At 35.1% G+C, this 25,000-nt stretch overlaps 1 protein-coding gene across 2 annotated transcripts in view; it reads right to left on the bottom strand.

The window, feature by feature from the left end:
* Positions 1–25,000, bottom strand: part of LOC143029856 (uncharacterized) — a 454,511-nt gene that overhangs the window by 92,128 nt on the left and 337,383 nt on the right. For both annotated transcript variants that reach the window (XM_076192967.1, XM_076192968.1), the window contains exon 7: positions 14,512–14,662. In XM_076192967.1, coding sequence (XP_076049082.1) covers positions 14,512–14,662 — 151 coding nt within the window. The remainder of the gene's footprint in view (positions 1–14,511; positions 14,663–25,000) is intronic.

Below are 25,000 nucleotides of genomic sequence, written 5' to 3'. Positions count from 1 at the left end.
GAGAGATATAGCATTAAAACCTGATTTCAAAGAAAAAGAAAGGAAGAAGAAAAAAGAAAAAAAAAATAAGAAAAAAGACAGAAACGCATAAAGAATTAACGAAAAAAAGTTTATGTTGTTAATGCTTATGAGAGAAATAGCATTAAAACCTGATTTCAAAGAAAAAGAAAGGAAGAAAAAAAGAAGAAAGAAAATAAGAAAAAAGACAGAAACGCAAAGAATTAACGAAAAAAAAATGATGTTAATGCTTATGAGAGAAATAGCATTAAAAACCTGATTTAAGAAAAAAGAAAGGAAGAAATAAAGAAAATAAGAAAAAGAAAAACAAAGAAAGAAACACAGAAACACAAAGAAATAACGAAAGAAAGATAATGTTGCTAGAGCTTATGAGAGATATACGAGCATCAAAACCTGATTTTAAAGAAAAAGAAAGGAAGAAAAAATAAAGAAAGAAAATAAAAAAGGAAAAATAAAGACAGAAAGGAATACAGAAACACATAAAGAAATAACGAAAGAAAGTTTATGTTGTTAAAGCTCATGAGAGATATATCATCGAAACCTGTTTTCAAAGAAAAAGGAAGAAATAAAGAAAATAAGAAAAAGAAGAAACAAAGACAAAGAAACACAAAGAAATAACGAAAGAAAGAAAGTCTATGTTATTAAAGCTCACGAGAGATATAACATTAAAACCCGATGTCAAAGAATCTAACCCTTTCTTCCTTACCCCAATCCTCTTTTTTTTTTCCCTTACACTCATTTACCCTTTGCCCCTCGTCCTTCCGACAACCCTCTTACCTTGACACTACTCATATACCCTTCACATCACTTACCTCCTTTCCCTGCCCGCCTCTACCGCTCCTTCGACTTTCTGTGAGTAAGAGGTACTTCCCAAAGTTACGAGAATCTCAAACGTGACGAAGACAAGGACCAAGTGTGTAACAGTCCATTTGTTTTCATAGGGCGACGCACCTGGCCTTGTACGAGGCAGTTCGAAAGAAGGGCTTTAAATAAGTTTGTTCAAGGGAGGAGATTCAGGATGGACGTGGGAGTTGGGGTGGTTGTTTTGATGTGGATTTGGTAACTTGGTTACCATGAGTTAACACTTTCCTTGCTGTATGGTACTTGTCCATTTGACCAAACTACAACCCCAGGCTATTTCATTCATCTCTCTCTCTCTCTCTCTCTCTCTCTCTCTCTCTCTCTCTCTCTCTTGGTGTGTGTGTGTGTGTGTGTGTGTGTGTGTGTGTGTGTGTGTGTGTGTGTGTGTGTGTGTGTGTGTGTGTGTGTGTGTGTGTGTGTGTGTGTGTGTGTGTGTGTGTGTGTATGTGCGTGTACGCGCGCGTGCGTGTGTGTCTGTATACGTAAGTACTATTTATTTATTTATTTCTATATTTTTACTTAAGTAAATTACTTTTGTTTTGACGGCCTAATAAAGCCCTTAGTAAGTATTTCCTACTGTCCTTAGCATAGAGGCATATAAGACCCCGGTATACCGGGAATCCTACCGGGATCCCGCTCTTCTCGTTAACTGGCAACGCCAAGAAACGTATTCAAGCTACCGGGATTATCCCGGTGCATCGCGAGAAAGACTTTTAGGCTCAGGGGGGAAATTTCTACTGGTATCCCGTCGGGCCGGGATTTGCCAAGGATTACAAGGATTTCCCGAATTCCATTATATTTCCCGTAATCTCGATACGTAAAGAACAACAGTGATCAAGGGTCCTGGAAATCCTCAGTCTTGTAACGAGGTGTTTACCTCATTATCTAATACGTTCACCGTTCACCATGGTCTTCTTTGGATCACGTGTTGGACTCGTGATCGACAGCTATTTCCCTCCCGGAAGAGAGCTCAGAGCTCGTATGACCGATCTTTGGGTAATGCTGTGACCTTACACACACACACACACACACACACACACACACACACACACACACACACACACACACACACACCCACACCCACAACTCCCCGAACACGAGAGTTGGAGTAACGACTCGAAGCGCAGCGATACTGAAATTATCTCAGCCCTGGGCAGGATTCGAACCCGGACCTACGTAGTGACAGTCGGAGACTATACCAACTGTGTATTCGCTCGCTGTTCGTTAAACATACTCTACATTTTTGTTGGAAGAAACTCTATTAAATAATTTACAAATAGACCCAATTTAGCGTGATCCAAAGTGCGTTAGAATGCCTTTACATTGGCTGTTCCTTCGTGCTGGGAAATGGTGCTGCAAGTTAACGCTCTGATATCACAGCTAAAGTCAATATGCCAATCAAGCTGGCATCCATAGGTAGTGGGAGACGGCAGTTTCGACGCGTCATTCCGTACAACCCTGAGATAGGGACGAAAGGTTTCTCGTATTATCCCATCTTGAAAAAAATAAAATAAAATAAAATAAAAGTAAAAAATAAATAAAATAAAAATAAAATAGAATAAAATGAAACAATAAAAAAATAAGACAAAGATAAAAAATAAAATAAAATAAAATAAAAGTAAAAAATAAATAAAATAAAATATAATAAAATAATGAAATGAAATAATAAAAAATAAGAAAAAATAAAATAAAAAATAAAATAAAATAAAATAAAAATAAAATAACCAAATCTACTCTCTATTCATATTTCCTTCTTTATCATTCCCCATGTAATTTACATCACTTTTATATTTCCACTATTTCATTATCCCCGTATTCTGTTATCATTCGTCGTGTTCATTAATTGGGTTAATCTAGTCAATTTACAGGTTTACGTCTTTTTATTTCTTTATTTTTTCTTTTGAGCTGCATAGTGGTAGTGTAATTTGATGATATACCAAGGCTTTTTCCCCCTTACAAGGTGGATAGCCAAAAAGAAAAAGGCATAAATTCATTCCCACCCATTCCATCCCTGAATACACTCCACACTCCACCCTCCCTCTTATCTTAGCACCTCCCGAATGACGGGTCATCCCTGCACCCTGTCCACTGCCCTGGGTCAGAAGCAGTGTCGCAAGACACAGCAAGACAGCTGACGGTGGTATTCTTAAAAAAATCTTTCCTTATATAAATCCTTGGAAGGAAAATATTGGTATAAGATTTTTCTTTTTTAAGAACACCACCGTAAGATTCTTACGGTAATATTATTAAAAAAAATACTGCCTTATATAAATCCTTGAAAGGTAAATATATATAAGGAAAGATTTTTTTTTAAGAATACCGCCCTAAGATTCGGATTCTTACGGTGGTATTCTAAAACAAAATATTTCTTTATATAAATCTTATATAAATCCTTGTAAGGGAAATGCTTATTTAAGGAAAGATTTTTTTTAAGAATACCACCATGAAAGGTATAACGATGAAGTGCTGCGCTAGAACTTATTCAAATCTATTAATATCAAACTGCAAAGCATGAGATGTCTATCTAAAATATTCTAGTATTTCCTTTATCATGCTTCCCATGTCAGGTTAATTCTAGATATCATAGAAATTTACTTGGTAATATAGTTTGATATTATAAATGGATGGAAGCATGGTCATTGACAATATTGTTATTGACAATAATATCATTGACAATACATATTCATCACAACAAGACCTCTTTATGTAAGTTATGCATGGTATATCCAACTAATCGATAATTATTCTTAAAAGAAGCTTTTGTATGAATCTTGCTTTGTGGATCCTATACTGTACTATGAATTTCCTGTAGACTAAAGCTTGGCAAATAGGGATTAAAAATTTAATCCCTAAAGCAGGAAGAGGTAGGCGTGTAGGTGTGTGTGTGTGTGTGTGTGTGTGTGTGTGTGTGTGTGTGTGTGTGTGTGTGTGTGTGTGTGTGTGTGTGTGTGTGTGTGTGTGTGTGTGTGTGTGTGTGTGTGTGTGTGTGTGTGTGTGTGTGTGTCGCAAAAAATATACAAGGACAATTGCTATCATTTATAGTTTTAGCGAGATGAGGGAGAAGAGTGATGGAGTGGAAGACGAATTTTCAATTAAAAAAAAATGGTTAGTAACACAATCTATACAGGTCTGATGAAAAAGAATGATAGTTTATATATTCCCAAAGCTTTCCATTTCTGACACGATTCTTTTTCAACTTTATTGAAGTATAATTCACATTTGCATGTGCCCACGAACATGCTTCTGTGTCGTCAACGGTAAGACACATTAACCATTTTTCACACCAAGAAGGACATTTGCTAATTTCCTTATTTAACTCATCAAGAATATAATTTGTAAATTGCTTATATCATCACCAGTAAAATTAAATATAGTCAGACTTAATAATTCATCAAGGTTAATGAGTAATATGAAGAAAAGTTAATTCTTAACGAAATGTTACTGGAAGTCTTTAGTTGCTAAGTCACTTAAGCCCCAGTCACTCCAAGCTTACGACCTGTTTCCGACCACCTTCGACGGTGGCATTTTTGTTTCTCTCATGATTAGCTCCACGTGGCTATTTCGTGTTCATCTTCATGACGGGGGAAGATTCATTCCACTTGTATTGTCTTGAGTTCTTTTCATAAACAGAGGAACAGCACAAATCAGCCTGGTCGCCGGTGGTCGGAAAGAGGTCGTAAGCTTAGTCATTGCATTTGTATTTTCTTAAGTTCTTTTCATAAACAGATGAACAGCACAAATCAGCCTGGTGGCCGGTGGTCGGAAAGAGGTCGTAAGATTAGTGTGACTGGGGACTTAATGTACACGGAAGGAACAGACAATCGCTCCCCCGACTCTTTGCCAGAAGTCTTCCGTATGTATTGTAAACTCACCAGAAGCACATGTTTTTTATTCTGCAAGTGCTGAACTTTCTGTGGATATGTACGTAATCATGTGTGAGGCAGCCTGAAGTAGTGAACATGTGTCATCTGTTGTATCTTTAACCTGTGTCATCCGTTGTGTCTTTAACTTGTGTCATCTGTTGTATCTTTAACTTGTGTCATCTGTTGTGTCTTTAACTTGTGTCATCTGTTGTGTCTTTCTTAAGTAAGAGATTTGAGAGGAGCAGTTGGAGACTCGAATCCTTTTGAACATTTACAAAGGATTACAAAGGCGGAGCATGCCGACAGGAGACCTTTTGGTCCATATCTAGGTCGGATGCGAAAAAAATATAATGATGATAAATAAATAAATAATTAAATAAATAAATTAATGAACAAATAAAAATATATAATAATGTAAATATATAAATAAGTAAATAAATGAAAAAAAAAATATATAATGTAAATAAATAAATAAATGAACAAATAAAAAATATAATAATGTAAATAATAATAAATGAAATACATAAATGAATGCATAGGTATAGTTAAATAATAAACAAACAGGTAAATAGTAAATAATAATAAATTGACATTTAGCTGATAATAAACGAGAATCAAGCAAATAAAAATAAACAGACAAATGATAATAAAACAAATAAACAAATAATATCAAATGACAGTCATTACAGCATCTCGGAGGAGACTGCAAGAGACTATATGGTCTACATTAGGTAGTTCCATATCCGTTACCACCTATCATCCCAGTCCATAAAGTTATTTAGCCTTAGTTTAGAATGTCAGTCAAAAATCAATAGATGAGAGATAGATTTTTAAAAATAATTTTATTTTACTCTAACTTTATACGTCCTCTGAGGTGACATTAAAATAAAACGATGTGACAGTAATTACGTCATCAAGTTCTCACAGGACTATATGATAATCAATATCTCTTATTTCTAATGGAAAAATACTTTGTTTTTCTATCAATTCTACAATAGCAATTGTGTTCTTCTAGTCCATCACTTAGTTTACAAGTATTTCTTTGTAATTTTTTATACTTCATTAAAATGATGCTATCATTTGCTATATTGATGTTTTTCTTCATCGTAACTATTAGAATGATCTGATTAGTCATATATTTGAATCGGGGATTTGATATTTGAAATATGAAATTTTGAAATTTGAAAATTTTAAATTTGAATTTTTGAAAATTTGAAAATTTGAAAATTTGAAAATTTGAAAAATTGAAATTTGAAAATTTGAAATTTGAAAACTTAAGATTTGAAATTTGAAAACTTAAAATTTGAAATTTTGAAATTTGAAAATTTGAAATTTGAAAATCAATGCAATTCATACCACAAAACTCTTAGAGTAATTTGAGCTAGAAACAGTCTAACAACAGTTAGACATTAAAGCTGGCTTTTCTAGTTAAAACCTCACCAAAAATATGTTGCCAATTATATTTTTATATACTTATGAAAAATAAATTCTACATGAATCTATTTGACTTCAGGAAAGTGTCAACAAAGAACTTTGTACCACGATTTCTTTTTACTTTACTGTTCATTTTTCTTTCCAAACAGTCATGATTTATTACGAGCATAACCTGCTTAATCTGAATAGAAAAAATAAAAGAAAATGTGTCGTGATTACCAGTAAAATTCTCTGTAAATAGAGCTGCAACGGGAAGCCAGCCACAATATGTTTTACTATTATGTGTCGAGTTTATCATAGACCACTCATAATTACACTGTCTGTGATAGTCTATGGACAAAGAGAACGGTTAATCTAAGATCAATAATGCTGTCGTTGTGTAATGGTGGACGGTCAGTCATCGATGAAAAATTTGGCTTTCATCTCGCCTCCCGACTTTCTCCCATTTTACCGTCTCAAATTATTCCCTTTCCCTTCATTTCTTTCTCTCTCTCTCTCTCTCTCTCTCTCTCTCTCTCTCTCTCTCTCTCTCTCTCTATCTCTCTCTCTCTCGCTGTGTGTGTGTGTGTGTGTGTGTGTGTGTGTGTGTGTGTGTGTGTGTGTGTGTGTGTGTGTTTGTGTGTGTACGAGTATGTGTGTATGTGTACGAGTATGTGTGTGTGTGTGTGTGTGTGTGTGTGTGTGTGTGTGTGTGTGTGTGTGTGTGTGTGTGTGTGTGTGTGTGTGTGTGTGTGTGTGTGTGTGTGTGTGTGTGTGTGCAGCCATTACCCATCCGGATGATAGCTTCACAGCTCGTATGACCTGATTTATGGGTAATGTTGTGACCTTACACACACCATACGCTCGCATCTCATTCCCTTGCTCAAGGGAGAGACAGATGGCTATCAAGCTTTGAGAGGGATTTGATCTCGGTTCTCCCGAGTGGTAAGCCAAGACACTATCAACTATACAAACAAGTTGTTTACGTGTGTGCGTGTTTGTGTGTGTGTGTGTGTGTGTGTGTGTGTGTGTGTGTGTGTGTGTGTGTGTGTGTGTGTGTGTGTGTGTGTATGTGTGTGCATGTGTGTGTGTATGCGTGTGTGTGTGTTCGTGTATGTATGACGTAGAATACAACAATTCTAAAGGAATATATACTTTAAGCATGTTGATTTTAGTAAGATAATAGGTAATTTTTTCATTGAGTAAAGAAGAACACAAAGAAAGAGGATAAAAATTATATACAAAAGAAAGTATTTGTATCACATACACCAAATCAGTAAGATACATGTGTTGTTCATAGATTTTCAAAAAGCGTATAATAAAGACTATAGATTTTTCTGTAGATATTTGAAATGTGTTACGAAACGGATGCTGTCAATATTTCTAATAATCATGCATGAAGAATCACATAATAAGCGAAAAAAGAAACACAATGAGGACGAAGCAGTCATGTGTGGAAAAGGACATGAGAGGAAGATCCAAGATATTATAAAAAAATGGTAAATATGATTAATCATCGATGGAATCATAGGGAAAGACGGAAGGCTTAAAGGATATAAGGATAAGGACTGTCAAGTTGTAGACATTTTCACTGTAACATCGTTCATTATAATACAAAGAAGTGGTACAAACATATACATATACCAAGGGCTTTTTTCTCCCTTACAAGGGAGGTAGCCAAAGTCAAAGGCATACATCCACTCCCACCCATTTCATCCCCACATACTCCACTCCCATTCACCACCCCTCCCTCCCTCCCTCTTTTTTTGGTTCCTCCTTGGTGCCGGGTCATCCCTGCATCTCGCCCACTGCCCTGAGTCAGACGCAATGTAGCAAGACACAGCACTTTCACAGCAAAGCCGCTTCATTTAATCGGCGATCCTCCCTCTCCGTCCCCTCATGCAGAAAAAAGAGAAGACGGGGAGAAATCCCTTCGGGCTGCATAAAAAATGTGGTATCCAAGGAAAAAAGGATTTCGTATTTTGACAACAATAAACACCAAAGACGTGGAATAACAGACGTGGCAAAGAATTTAAGGAAGGTTGCAGAAAGGAGAGATAGAAGTCATAAGTATTTAGTGTTTCTTTATGACTGGAGATGATTGAAACTAAGAAGATTGAGCCAGGAACCCCCCCCCCGAAGCAAATGTTATACAAACGGTTGTTGAAAATTTGTCACATGACATGCATACTTTCAAGTATGTGATGAAACAGTGTTTTTCTTTAGGATATTTCAAATATATATATTCACACAGATCATACATAAAGAACGCTGTCTATATATTTTATAATTGAGTCAAAATAGTACTTTTTCTTTCAAAGTTTGTCAAAAGTTTGTTTAAAGTTCGTATTGCATACTTTACTTAGCATCGCATAGCAAGAGAAAATTTTGATCAAAACTAATTTTGTTATTGTATTCGATTTTACACTGATAAAATCCCAAAATTGCAGTTATCAAGCAAACATACTTTTCACACACCTTCAAGAGTCGAAATTATTTGATCGACATCACCGTCACTGATGATTCTATTCAGGTCATATATATATATATATATATTTATATATATATATACAGTACATATATATATATATATACAGTACATATATATATATATATATAATATATATATATATATGTATGTATATATATATGTATATATATATATATGAGAGAGAAATACGCTAATGGCAGCGACATCAAACCGATAATTTTTATGACAGTTGCATGCAGGGTTCGAACCCGCTATACTCGGTTATCCGTAAATTACCTGTACGGTGCCCTTAGACCAATACAATACTACATCTGTGGTGTAGTGGTCTAGGGCACCGTACAGGTAATTTACGGATAGCCGAGTATAGCGGGTTCGAACCCTGCATGTAACTGTCATAAAAATTATCGATATATACATATATATATATATATATATACATATATATACATATATATATATATATATGCATATATGTATATGTATATATTCTGCAATGATCTGATCCCAGAGATGGGAGGTCTATCACCCTTAGTACCACAAATTCATACCTAGGCTTAAGAAAAGGAAAGAGAAAAGGTAGCTTGTCTTCAAATGAAACAACGAATCACGTGATGGACTTATTAAACGTGATATTTACTCTTTCCTCCCCTTTGAGACTCCTTCCCCCTTGCCCTGAACAAAGGAAGAAGCTTCCAGTGTCTGATGCACAGCTAATTAGCGTGAAACTCTTCTATTTTTCTCAGCGCCTGTCGTTGATTTAGCCTAGATATTACTAGTACAAGGGCCAAGTAAAGTAACGCGATTATCTTTGTGAACAAACAGCAGCAGCGTTGCAATGTTTGTCTCTTAAAATAAGAAAAGAAAAGAAAAAAAAATCTGCGTCACTCTCACTCTCTCTTCGTACCCCACGTTTCCCTTGATGGTTATGCTCCAGTTTCAACACCCGAGTCTGCAAGTCAGTTTATTTATTTCTTTATTTTTTTTATTTTTTTATTTTTTTATCCTCAATGCTCCGCATGCATTTATTGTAAACCCACTGTTATTTATTAACCCTGCTACTTTCTCTTTTATTCGTATTCATTTTGTACTTGTTTGCAGAGATTCTACTTTCTATTTCCTTTTTTTTTTTTCCTCTTCCTTATGCATTCTACAAAAAAGGTATTTAAAATAGATAGGTAGATAGAGAGATAGATAGATAGACAGACAGATAGATAGATAGATAGAAAAAGCGACAGACAGAGAAAGAGAGAGAAAAAAAAGAGAGAGAGAGAGAGAGAGAGAGAGAGAGAGAGAGAGAGAGAGAGAGAGAGAGAGAGAGAGAGAGAGAGAGAGAGAGAGAGAGAGAGAGAGAGAGAGAGAGAAAGTGAGAGAGAGAGAGAGACAGAGACAGAGAAATATATTCACGAGGAAAAGAGAAATAACTCTGGAAGGGAGATAGAAAGAGAGGATAGATTATCAACTGTAAAGCGTCTGAAGAAGTCAGATGTCTTGATATATCTTTTTTTGTAAAAATCCCAAGCCACGTGTCGTTGAGAAGACTCTGGAACGGAAGGAGTTCCAGAACCTTCCAGTACAAAAGTAGTGAGAACACACATTGCCTTTTGCAAAAACTCTTTACAGAACAATCTGAATAGAATTTTCAGAGTATTGTTCGGGCTTCTAAGGATTAAGGATACAGATACCTTAACATCAACCATGAACACAGCGATGAAGGAGAGAGGTTGACGAGTGTTAGTAAGAAATTGATGCTGAGGTTGACGAGTGGTAGTAAGAAATTGACTAGTTGAGGTTGACGAGTGTTATTAAGAAATAAAGGGTTGCTGAGATAGGAAGCACTAGACTTCGCTTTACTCATAATCATTCGGAGAGACGAGCGACTTCGACGCGTGAAATGGGTTTCCGTTCACGTAAGAAGCAAACATTGCATAGACATCACGGATATCACGGATATCATGGACATCACGGAAGAAGTAAATATTGCATGGACATCAGTTGATGAAAGTTGATGAAAGGGAGGACAATGCTAGAGGCGGCACTGGCCAACTAGCCCTAATTGAATCTTTTTAAGTGATAACAGGGATCTGGGATCCGTAGAATGTAAAATAAAGTGCCACATGGGAAATTTTATCACTGAAAAAGAGGGAATAATTCTATGGTAGGCTACAGAAGATGAAGAGGTGAAGATGTGTGAGTATGTATTTATCTTATTGTAGTATACAGGAAAGGTGGAGGGAAGGAGAGCAAGAGGAAAGCAGAGGGAGAAGTATATGGACGGGCTGATGAGGGCGACGGGAAAACAACTCAAACCAGCACAGATGTTACAAGTAACTTGGGGCCGTGAACGGTGGCGCTCCATGGTTGCCGAAGTCCAAGAGGATATGGCACGACGGTAAGGGGCAACCCTTGTGGGGTTCTGTCTTTTACTCACTAATTCATCATCCTTAGCTTCAAATTCACGTATTGTTCCTATTTTCCAATTGCCATACTTCGATTTGAATTCATGCATTGTTCCAGCTTAGGCTGTGTCACCTTTAAGCTTTAAGATTTTTCAAGTATTTATGCGTCTGTACTGAAAACAATATTTCTTTACATACTTTAGACTTCAGTCATTTCTCAGTTTGTTCTCATGATCTCTTAAAGCTTTCACACCCCTAATGTATGTACGTGTGAGTGTGCGTCTGAGTGTCTTTGATGTTGATGGAACGAGTCAACGGTGTGGGGTTAACAGCCGATGGAAGAAAATTAACCAAAGAGAATTTTAAGATTCCATGTAATGTAGACCTTAGAGACAGCCTGGAAGCGACGGTCTCTGCAGTTAAGTCGATCAAGAAACGGCACAAATGTTCCAAACTTTACCCATCAACAAATAGCTCAATAGTTGCAAACTTCACCCATCAAGGCATATCTGAAGAGCTTTAAATTTCCCTTGAGTAGGCAAAGCACGATTTCTTCAAGCTACACTCGTTTTTCTAAATTATCAGGTGAAATTGGAGCACGTGCTAAAACATTCTCTTATTCATAAACTTATGAAAATTATAAAAAAAAAAAATCTGTGATAGTGAAGCCAAACTTCAGTATTCCTAAACCTTATAGAACCATTGCTGTAGTTAAAGGAAGAAATTAACTGGGACAAATTAACCAAGTTGAGTTAACTAGCCTGATAACAACAGAAACTAACAGAACCAGTTAGTGATACTAGGCACAAAAGAGGTTAATGTTGCCTTGAGATCGTTAGATCCAGTAAAATGAATAAAGCATTCTATATTATCAAAGGAACTTTAAATCTAGGTAAATATGGTTACAGGACAACTGAAAGAGCCTTTCTAAGTGCTTACAGGTGCTCCTTTGTGTAAGACTTGGCTTGAGAGAAGAAACAAAGTAATTCCAAAAGATAAATATGAAAATACATGCGGGGATGTACCTTCGAGTAAGTTATCTGGAATCGTTGCAAAACTGATCTATGAAACTCAAACAATTATTCCAGCAAGCTCTTTAGTCCATTTCTACTCCCTCCTTTTATACGCACTCACACACACACACACACATACCAAAGGCTCCCCCCCCCTACAAGGGAGGTAGCCAAAAAACAAAGGCATAAAAACCACTCCTACCCATTCCATCCCTAACATACTCCACTCCCCTCCACCCTCTTATCTTGGCACCTCCTGGATGACGGGTCATCCCTGCATCTTGCCCACTGCCCTGGGTCAGAAGCAGTGTCTTTTCATACTTCACATATAAAGAAATGGAACCGATGTAAAAGGAACACTGTGCTTAATAAGATTCGTAAATATAACATGAAAAATATAATTCCGGAATGATGTACTGTATGAGCATTACATAGTTTTACTGAGTACTATTAGATCTCAACCATGCTTTGTTTATGTGTGTGTTATTGTGTTTTTGGGCTTATGTATAAAAATATACATGTGTATATACCCATACTTTCGTGTTTGTGTGTGCGTTCATGTGTATAAGGTTATACGCATTCTTAATATATATACTGTATGTACATGTAGAATTGCATGCATTTTGTGCGGGTCAGTATCCATGTAGATATTTGTATGTATAATTATGAATGTATATTTGTCTATGTGATCTATGTGTTTTTGTGCGTTGGTGTGTGTGTATTATATTATATTATATATATATATATATATATATATATATATATATGTTATATATATATATATATATATATATATACAGTATATATATATGTTATATATATATATATGTATATATATCTATATATTGTGTGTGTGTATTTGCACGCGCGCGTGTGTATGAGTATGTGCATGCGAGCGTGTGTGTGTGTGTATATGTACATGTGTGTATGTGTATGTGTGTAACCTTTATTTCAGGCATTGGCATTTCTTCTTGCAGGTCGATTCACATTTCCTAATTTCACGATTTTGAGGTCATTGCTTATGATGGCTGGGGGACTAGAGCCCCGACTTCTCGTCACATCGATACTTGTTAAGCACTGAACGAAACAGAATTACTTGTTTACACTTCGTGAAGGAAATTGCCAAAGTTCTCAGGATTCAATCTTGTGCGAGCTAAGTCTAGTTCGTCTATTAAGTGTGCAAATGTATAAGTGTTATGACTAAATACATATACATATATATATATATATATATATACAAATGAAGAAAGATAAATAAAAAAAAATGACTGGTGAGAGCAAACACAAATTTTTAAAGCCCTGATAATATCTAACCCTAAAATTTAAAGGGATAATGAGTATCATTTAAATGGTATAGCTTATAGTCTATAGTTTTATAGGCTTGGAAGTGCTAGTGAGTCCTGACCTCAAAACCATATATAAAGATATACAAAAGAATAAAGATAAACCCATGAAAAAATATTGCCGCGAGCAAACACAATTTTTTAAAGCCCTAATAATATATAACCCTAAAATTCAAAGGGATAATGAGCATCATATAAATGGCATAGCTTATAGTTAGTAGTTTTATAGACTTGGAAGTGCTAGTGAGTCCTGACCTCAAAACCAGAAAACATTGCATTAGTGCCAGGAACAGAGGTAACAGAGCATTAGGTTTCATTGCTAGGATGGTTACAAATAAAAGTGCAGAGGTAGTTATCAACCCTATATGGCGTTAGTTAAACCCATCCTTGACTATGAGGTACATTTTTTATCTCCGTCCTATAGAATGAATAATTAATTCACTAGAATAAGTACAGAGGAGATTGACCGAAATGATACATGGGCTTAGAAATTTATCTTACGAGAACATGCTTAGGCACCTTAATTTACATTCTCTGGAAAGACGTAGAGTGCGGGGTGATCTAATAGAGGTGTTCAACTGGGTCAAGATCTTTAACAAGGGTGATACAGGTAAGGTCATCATATTAAGACAGCAGGGCAGGACTCTCTGTAATGGATTTGAATAGGATATACTTAGATTTAAGAAGAAAATAGGCAAGAACTGATTTACCAAGAATGGTTAACGAATGGAATAGACTTAGTAACCATATAGTGAGCGCTGAAACTATCAATTGTTTTAAGAGATGGTTAGACAACTTTATGGATGGAGATTGTGGGGTGGTAATGTACATAGAACTGTCTATTGTAGGCCTTACGGTTTCTTGTAGTCTCCTTCATTCTTATGCATTTATATATATAGTTTATGGAATATGAATTGATAGAGACAGATGGATGGAAATAGCACAGATTGAGGAAGATGGCGGGACAGTTGAAACGTCGTTGAAGATCCAACGAAGTGAGAGTTTAGTCTATAGACAATCCACCGGGTTCACTAAAATAAATACAAACTCTAAATTCTTTGACTAGGATTAATTGACCTTGAAATATTAAGTTCGTGTCTGGATAGTACTTACACGTGACGTTGAGAGTTATGAAATTGTGAAGAACGTGATGGGGTAGTGTGGGGTTGGACACTCGACAGGCGAGGCGGGCCTTGTTGTCCTCCTTTTCCAGAGTCAGTTTCAGATGGCTCACATGTCCCTCTCCATTCCGATCCACATGGAGCTGGAAAAAGTGGAGTGAAACGTGCATCTAAATGTGATTAGTTATTTCGTGTGGAAATATATATATATACAGGGATGTAGAAATCAGAGGTTTGTTAATAGGTTGCATACACACATACAAAGCAGTTTTCTTTACGGGTGCCCTGATTTGTGGAAGTCTGGATAAGGAAATGTCTTTGTCGATAAACATAAATGAATAATAAAAAAAAAATTAGTGATGGAGATAAAGGCAAGACCCAACAAATATAACTCTCCTCCTGTAAATTAAGTTAAAGATAATTATCTAAATATATATACAGTAACATAGTGTGTATACATACACATAGACACACGCACAAACATGAACACACACAAGCATACACACAAACACATACACGCACGGACGCACACACACACACACACACACACACACACACACACACACACACACACACGTACACAAATACAGACACAAATACACGCACACACATACACAAGTACAGACACAAATACACATACACATACACGCACACACATACACATACACACACACACACACACACACACACACACACACACAAACACACACACACAATCCATAGAAGAAAACATGTCAAAACAATGTATAACATAGGATTATAACAGCAGAACCCATCAATGGAAAATTATTTGGTTCATTTCAGTGGCGGGTACAGAAGAAACAATACATGAAACAAACAAACACAGATATAAAACACGAAAGAAAACAACCAATTCACAAACATTGCTAACTTGTTTGGGTGTTTATACAAATGAATTTTAAAACATTCAGCTGCACTACATTCCATTGCCGCTGCGGAAAGTCATTCGCTTTTATCTACAACAGTATTGCATACCACCAGGACATGGGAAGAAATATATGTATTTTTTTTCTGAGTTCTAGACATCAGTCTTGAAACTATAGTACAGCGAGTGGTGTTCCAGAACAAAGAGGGAGAGAGAAAAAAAAACGAAGATGTTCTCACCGCCATCTAAAAATAATGAGTGGAAGAGAAGATGTACTTAGGTACATACAATGTATGTAGTAATGTATGTATGCACTGTATATTATATATATATATATATATATATATATATATATATATCATTATCATTACTATTATCCTTATTTTTAATGTTACTAGTAATATCATTATTATCTTTATCACTACTCTCATTATCATTATTATCATTATTTGAACTTGATATGCAGATGTCGCAATCGGAAGTTGAAGGTGTAAAATTCGGAATTTAAATGTCGGTCAATCTTTTCCCAATTTAACGGTTCATAAGGTAGCAAGATATAACACCGACGCGGAGCCTACATTTTGCCTTACAACTTTTTGTTTTTCTTTACATGTACACACATGTATTTTCACACACACACAATTATATATATATATATATATATACATATATACATATACATATATGTGTATATATATACATATATATATAATATATATATATATACACACATGCATATATATATATATATTATATATATATACATACATGTATATACATTCATACACACACACACTATAAATATATATATATATGTATATATATATATATATATATATATATATATATATATACAGTGCTCGACAAGGATATACGAACGGTTAGCGAGAGTGAGTGATGAGTGTTGAGGACTGTTTTTGCTGAAATGCACAATTTCATATAAAAAATTAGCATATGGTTGCATTATTTGACCTATTTTATTTAAGGTGTGTTATATTCATGTAATTTGATCAAAGAAAAGTTACGTTTTTATCCTCTACAAAATTACCAACCACATATCGTCCGACTCACTAATTGCCGACCTCAACCAAACAATGACGGTTTTTGCTGAAATGCTCAATTTCATATAAAAAATTAGCATATGGTTGCATTACTTGATCTATTTTCTTTAAAATGTGTGATTTCCATGTAATTTGATCAAAGAGAATTTACGTTTTTATCCTCTGCAAAATTACCGACAACTATAAATATCGTCCGGTTTTTGCTGAAATGCACAATTTTATATAAAAAGTTACCATATGGTTGCATTATTTGACCTATTTTCTTTAAAATGTGTGATTTTCATGGAATTTGATCAAAGAAAAGTTACGTTTTTATCCTCTGCAAAATTGCCGACCGACTCGCTCATAGTCGACCAAACTCGAACAAGAACGATTTTTGCTAAAATGCACAATTTTATATAAAAAATTAGCATATGGTTGCATTATTTGGTCTATTTTCTTTAAAATGTGTGATTTCCATGCAATTTGATTGAAGAAAAGTTACGTTTTTATCCTCTGCAAAATTACCGACAACAGCTATGAATACCGTCCGACTCACTCATAGCCGACCAAACTCGAACAAGGACGGTTTTTGCTGAAATGCACGATTTCATATAAAAAAAAAAAAAGCATATGATTGCATTATTTGACATATGTTTCTTTAAAATGTGTGATTTTCATATAATTTGATAGAAAAGAAGTTACGTTTTTATCCTCTGCAAACTTACCGACCACAGCTACGAATATCGTCCGACTCATTAATAGCCGACCAAACTCGAAGAACGATTTTTGCTGAAAGGCACGATTGTTTATAAAAGATTAGCATATATTTGCATTATCTGACCTATTTCCTTTAAAATGAGTGATTTCTATGTAATTTGATTAAAGAAAAGTTACGTTTTTATCCTCTGCAAAATTGCCGACCACAGCTATGAATACCGTCCGACGGTTTTGGCTGAAATGCACGATTGGTCAAATTACATGAAAATCACACATTTCAAAGAAAATAGTCGAAATAATCTAACTGTATGCAATCTATTACACTAATAACACAATAGTAAGAAACTTAATAGAGTGGTTTGATCCATACCACCAGTGATCATAGATGGCGGGCTGGACGAATCGTAGCTGTGGTCGGTAATTTTGCAGAGGATAAAAGCGTAACTCTTCTTTGATCAAATTACACGGAAATTACACATTTTAAAGAAAATAGGTCAAATAATGCAACCATATGCTATTTTTTTATAAAAGATTGTGCATTTTAGCAAAAACCGTCATTGTTTGGTTGAAGTCGGCAATTAGTGAGTAGGACGGTATGTGGTTGGTAATTTTGTAGAGGATAAAAACGTAACTTCTCTTCGATCAAATTGCATGGAAATCACACATTTAGAAAAAAAAGGTCAAATAATGCAACCATATGCTAACCGTTCGTACATCCTTCTCGAGTACTGTATATATATCTATATATATAATATATATATATATATATATATCTATATGTATATATACATATATATATACACACATAGATATATAGACCCATACATATATACATATATATATATACATATATATATATATACATATATATATACATATATATATATTTATATGCATATACCTATACATATATTATATATATATACATATATATATATTATATATATACATATATATGTATATATATGTATATTATATATACATATGTATGTATATATATATATATTATATATATATATGTATATATATATATATATATATATATATATATATATATATACATATATATGGTGGTTCGAATCCCGTAAGGGGCAACTCGTGACGCCATTAACTATTTGGAATTCTACCTTAATCCTCTGACAAAGGCACCATTGCCTTGTCATCGCTCAGAACTGTAACAACAGAAAAGTCGAAAAAGAAAAGACAGAAGAAGAGACGAACAGTTATTTAGGCGCTATGGAGCGAGATTCAGGAAAGTCACATTCCGTGCAAAGGAAATTGTGTCGCAGTTGGGGACAAACTTAGGAATAATGTCATTAGGTGGGTCGAGCTGGCTGGTTGTGGAAGCAGTTCCGCAGGTGTAATAACGCACCTATTACCAAATGATTTTGAAGGAAGAATAGGATCAAGTTTCACGAATTATATTAGATTGAAACCTTTCGCTGGTTGATTAAATTTGATCTACCCTGTAAACGCCAATATGAAAGTTGGATTAACAGTATCTCATAAGTGGCGAGAGGTGAAGCTGTTAATGGTGTGATGATAAGTCAGGTCTTTGTGTTGTTTGGTATCAGTCATACAATGATTAATTTTTATTTATTAATCATTACTTCTACTACTATTATCATTATCATTTCATTATCATATTATTATTGTATCATTATCATATTATTATTATATCATTATCATATTATAATATATATTATTATATCATTATTATTATTATAATATTATCATTATTATTGTAATATTATTATTACAATATTATTATAATATTATTACAATATTATTATATTATTATTATTATTATCATATCATTATCATTATCATTATTAGTATTATTATTATTATTATTATTATGGCAGACGAAATAAAGCTCAAATGTGCAGCTAATATGTATGATAAACGTATTTTGAAAAGAGTGGATGCATTTAGGACCTAAGTCAGTGGTAAAGGGGGTGAAAAAAAAAACACGTGGCCCTCCAAGCTTAAAAAAAAAAAAAAAAAAAAAAACTCAAGCAATTTTGATCATTTTTATAGCTCTGCGATTTTTTCCTCTTCGCAAGACCATCCCATTAGGGTCGCCATGGTACCACGCGTGTAGTCCATTTAGGACAAGGCCAACTTGAGCGTTACTGAATTGACAAACAGAGGACGAAAATTATCGTGCATTATCTCCTTTACCATGACATCAGACACTCCACAATTTTCTAGAATAAGAGTCTAGAAATGTTGAATAAATATAAACGTACCCTGAGACTCCATAAATTTGACGACTTCTTTCTAGGAATCACGACTGGCTACTTGTTTTCTAACTTCTGTATGTAAGCTTGTTAATGGTCGAGAAATAGAATATAATGACGATGTAGCATACATGTAACATGTATAACTTGTATATTATGTAAAAAATGGCTAAAAGGGGGAAACTTATTACGGTGAAGAGCTGTAACATTTGAGATTAGGAACATGTAGAAATTTACGATTTCTTGCAGTAGAAAATAATGCCGTTATATAAATATTTTTTCAATGAATCCAGATGCAAAATGAGAAAAAAAATCTATGCTTAGCATTGGCTTTATTTTAGTTTTTAAACCGGTAGCATTTTTGTATTGGTGCAATTTCCCCTAAAAAAAAAAAAAAAAAAAAAAAAAAAAAAAATCCGAGTACAAACATTAAACTATGATCCTTATCATGAGTTTACGAAAACATGGAAAGCTCGCCTGTCATCGTCATTATCTTTGATTAGTGGCATCATCATTTTCTATACACTCCATTAATCAAGTAATCATTTAAAATTATCAACAAATTGTTGTTCAGTGCCATCATAAAGTTGATCACTTTGTATGTCACTATGTCACCTAACTGGTTCCTAGATTTTACTTTTAGATATCATTCAAAGAAGAAGCAGGTTTCTTTTGTGTGGGGAAAATAACAAAATGCTTTCTCATTTCACATCCGTTTTGTACAAAAATTACACACACCGAGTCCAAGGCTGTGTAAATCAACTTTGGTACATTTGGTACTAATTTATGTGCTAATGTACTACTAGTACATTTGTTTCGTTGTTTCCCTAGACAGACGGACGCGAAACCATAATCTTTTTTTTCTTGTTTTATTTGTGTCTTTAAACAAGCTATCTTCTTTGTACATGGAATATTTTCCAAATACGGTAATCCATGATTCTTTGATTAATTATATTCTTATATCTGATGTTTGTTCTTATTTGAATACCTGTTTCTTTCCACGCACATTATGTCTTCTGCGTTTGTGTTATAATTATTTTCTAGTTCTCAATATCTCAACATTTTAGCCTTTTTAAGCTAATCTCACACATGAACTAAACGTCTTATCTTTCTCTCCTTTCGCGTTCCGTGAAGATGCTCTCAGCTGATATCTCGTTATCCATATTATCATAACTTCAAAGGGCCTAACATCTAATATTTCTCAACCCTTTTTTTATCTACTGATCTGGCATGTTGTCCAGTCCCGGTGTTTTATTATCTGAGGCCTCCTCGTTGCCATTTTTACAACTGTGAGGTTTGGTTTATTCACATTTGGGTCCTCTCTATTCAGTAGATTAAAAAAAGTACTTCTAGCAATCTAACTATCAGGCTACAACACGCAATCAATTGTTACGAACTAAGCCTAATTGCCGCAACACTTAAGCTGCGTTTCCACCAATCGAATACTCGTAGATTCAAGTCATGATGAATCAAGACGATTCATGAATCGTGCTGTTGATTCGCGACACTAGTTTCAATGTAATCGTTTATTACGTCAGGCGAATCGAGTCGATTCAAATCATGCCTGAATCGCCTTGTGTGAACGGTTCCATTGAAACTAGTGTGGCGAATCACAACGATTCAGGAATCGTGTTGAATCTTCATGAATTGAATCTATTCGATTTGCTTGGTGTAAAGGCAGCCTTAGAATACCCGCGCACACACACACACGTGCGCGCACCGACACACACACACACACACACACACACACACACACACACACACACACACACACACACACACACACACACACACACACACACACACACACACACACACACACACACACATACACACACACCAACTCTAGTGGGCGGGGAGTTAGGTGTGTGTGTGTGTGTGTGCGTGTAAGGTCACAGCATTACCCATAGATCGGTCATATATGAGCTCAGAGCTCTCTTCTGGGAGGGAAATAGCTGTCGATCACGAGTCCAATACGTGACTCAAAGACCATGGTGATGAATACACACACTCACTTTGGCAATTATTCGCCGTTAACGTTTTTGATAACTCTCGATTCGCACATTAATTACAAACGACACAGATCTCACATTCTTACAATTAATTCGCCTTCTCCATTTCCATTCACGAGCCAATGCGTTGTCAACATTACTCGTATAAAATCACATTCCGCAACAGAACTTTAGAATTCGTTTATCAAAAATAAAGGCTCCTATCTAGTGTAAGTCGAACTATTTGTCTAGGGCTAGTACACACACACACACACACACACACACACACACACACACACACACACACACACACACACACACACACACACACACACACACACACACACACACACACACACACACACACACACACACACACACACACACACACACACACACACACAAAAGATAAACAAATACGCTACCTAGGTTGTTCGCAAGAACAACAGGAATGAAATTGAGTTTTATGACAAGATTGCTAAGTGACACTTGGACATTCCAATTTCAAAGAATTCATGTTACTGCCCTTGGGTCACGAAAGGTCAGCTGTGCAGCGTTGCAGCTGTGCGTCACTGACCAACGATTAATCTTCGAAGCTGTCCGGACACATTGTCTCTCTGATCTGAAGTTTTACTTAACGATACTCATCTCAGATCCCGGTATGTACATTGTACTAATCTGGAAATTTACCAAAACCTGAATACACTGTATATATATATATATATATATATATATATATATATATATATATATATATATATATATATATATATTCTTAATTGTTTTCTCTATGCTACTTATATGTTTCTTATCTTCCAGGGGTAGATCTACCTCCGGAATATATGAAACATATAAGAAGAATGGAGAAAACAATTAAGAAGATTGTTGATACTGACTTAGCACTAGTCTTTAACAAGATATGCCTACAAGAAAATTTACTGCCAAAATATACTAATATACATATATATATATATATATATATATATATATATATGTGTGTGTGTGTGTGTGTGTGTGTGTGTGTGTGTGTGTGTGTGTGTGTGTGTGTGTGTGTGTGTGTGTGTGTGTGTGTGTGTGTGTGTGTGTGTGTGCATGTGTGTGTGTATGTGTGTGTACTGGTCATGAGTTCTTATACTAAGTGAAGCCTATAAGTCACTTCATATACTGTATACAATGATGCACAGCGTCATGATTAAAATATAAGGTACTTATAGAAATGATTTAATTCTTGTTTTGAAGTGCTTCATGCTTTATTTACTTATTTATTTATTTATTGAAATTTGTAGTTACGAAACGATAATAAATTTTTCGGTGACCTTGACCAAGACTTTTACCTTGACCAAATTTATACTAACCTTAATAATGCCACAAAATGACCCTTATACACATTTTCTGAAAGTTTCGTTACAATCCATCCAACCGACTTACCATAAAGTACCTAACAGACAAACGAACAAATAAAGAATCAAATGACTTAAAACAAAACTTTGACTTTAGGAGAATTCATTGGTTTGCTCCCTCGAGATTCTCTAAAAGAGTAAGAAAAGAAAGAAAGAAAGGAAAAATACTATCCACAGATCTCTCCCCACCACAAAAAAAGAAAAAAAAGAGAGAGAGAGAGAGAGAGAGAGAAGAGAGAGAGAGAGAGAGAGAGAGAGAGAAGAAAGGAAAAATACAATCCAAACATCTCTTCCCCCCCCCAAAAAAAAAAAAAAAAATCAACTGTTTGCGTTGTTGGGAGAATGTGTGACTATTTCTGTCAACATCTTGTACAAGAACCGGAAAAGCTGTCGGTTGTTATCTCTCTCGCGAAAAAAAGAGACGACAAATAACAGAACTTGAGAAAGATTTTTTTGGATCACGGACCGAATATCAGCCCCTCGGGCCCGCACCTCTAGGTGGAGGTGATGGTACTGATGAGCTTAAGCCCCGTCATGTGTTGTGAATTTGAAAATCTAGAAGACGACTTCATTTACAGTATTCTAGATTTCCCTAAGTCTACAATTCAACAATGTATCTAATATTCGTCTAGGTATCACTTCTCTTAGTTTGTCGTTCAGATTCTAAATATATGACGCAAATGTGATTTGACATTTGGAGATTCGAAAAATAAAAGATTGCAATTATTTTCTACTCAAATGGACTCGTTTGAGTCGCGTATGTGTGATAGTGGTTTTAGAAAGATGGTAGGCAAGGAAATGATACTTCTCAAAGTCTGCATCACCCAACCAAATACTTCTGGTGCCCTCCACTCGTCCCAGTGTAAAAACAAGAATGCGAGGAACTACCGACCAAAACGAAATAGAAATCCATCAAGAATCAGACAAGAAACAATGGTCTCAAACTGTCCGGAAATAGATTGGAAGTAGGTAGAAACAACTTTGCCAACCGTGTAGTTAATGAATGGAATAAACTTCCTGCACAGGTAGTGCAATATAGTTCAGTTCGAAGCTTTAAGAATCATTTAGATAAACACCTAAGCAAGATGCTGTAATGATTATAATTTATTTCATATTATTTGTTTTTGTTTTGTTATCATTTGTCTGTCTGATTTTCATTTATTATTAGTTATGTCAATTTATTATTATTTACTATTTACCTGTTTGTTTATTATTTAACTATATGTATGCATTTATCTATGTATTTTATTTGTTATTTACATTATCATAGTTTTTATTTATTATTATATTATTATTATGATTTGTTCGCATCCGTCCTAGATATGGACCAAAAGGTCTCCTGTCGGCATGCTCCGCCTTTGTAATCCTTTGTAAGTACCATTATTATAACCAGGGTGAAATACGAGTTGTGAAAGCAGGCTTCAAAACAGTCATGACAAAATAAACACAATACTATAACAGTTGTCAAAATTGTTTGCTAGTAATGGGAAGAGAATGAGGGGGTAGATTAGCCTGTCAGCTTTTACTGAAAGATATAAAGATACTATTGATTGCAGGTATTTGGTTCTGTGTTCCATGAAACTGGTGTAAAATGTATAAAGTATGCATCAGTACACTGCGGAAAATTAGGTTAAGGTTTAAATAGTTTAAACATGTTAGAAGTGGAAGAGAGAAAAAACTAGTTGGGTAGAAAACAGTAAGGACAAGCAAAAGTCATACTGGACAACAGTAGATTAAAGACAGTTTATCATATCAAGTTTTGATATATGTAATTTATTTACTACAGCTAAATAATTGAAAATAAGACGAGAGTACCAAATACAATAAAACATATCCATATGCATGAGTGTGTGTGTGTGTGTGTGTGTGTGTGTGTGTGTGTGTGTGTGTGTGTGTGTGTGTGTGTGTGTGTGTGCGTGTGTGATATTCATCATAGGCTTGAATCACGTGTTGGACTCGTGATCGACAGCTATTTCCCTCCCGCAAGAGAACTCAGAGCTCGTTTATAACCGATCTATGGATAATGCTGTGACTTTACCCGCACACACACACACACAACTCCCCACCCACGAGAGTTGGAGGAACGACTCGCAGCGCAGCGATACTGAAATTATTTCAGCTCTGGGCGGGGGGATTCGAACCAGGACCGCCGTAGTGGCTGCGTGTGTGTGTGAGTGTGTGTGTGTGTGTGTGTGTGTGTG

Source organism: Oratosquilla oratoria, chromosome 11, assembly GCF_046742065.1.
Source record: "Oratosquilla oratoria isolate Oo_2021 chromosome 11, ASM4674206v1, whole genome shotgun sequence".
Taxonomy (NCBI): domain Eukaryota; kingdom Metazoa; phylum Arthropoda; class Malacostraca; order Stomatopoda; family Squillidae; genus Oratosquilla; species Oratosquilla oratoria.
Note: the sequence above shows the minus strand (reverse complement) of the source record. Positions and strands in the feature narration are given on the sequence as shown.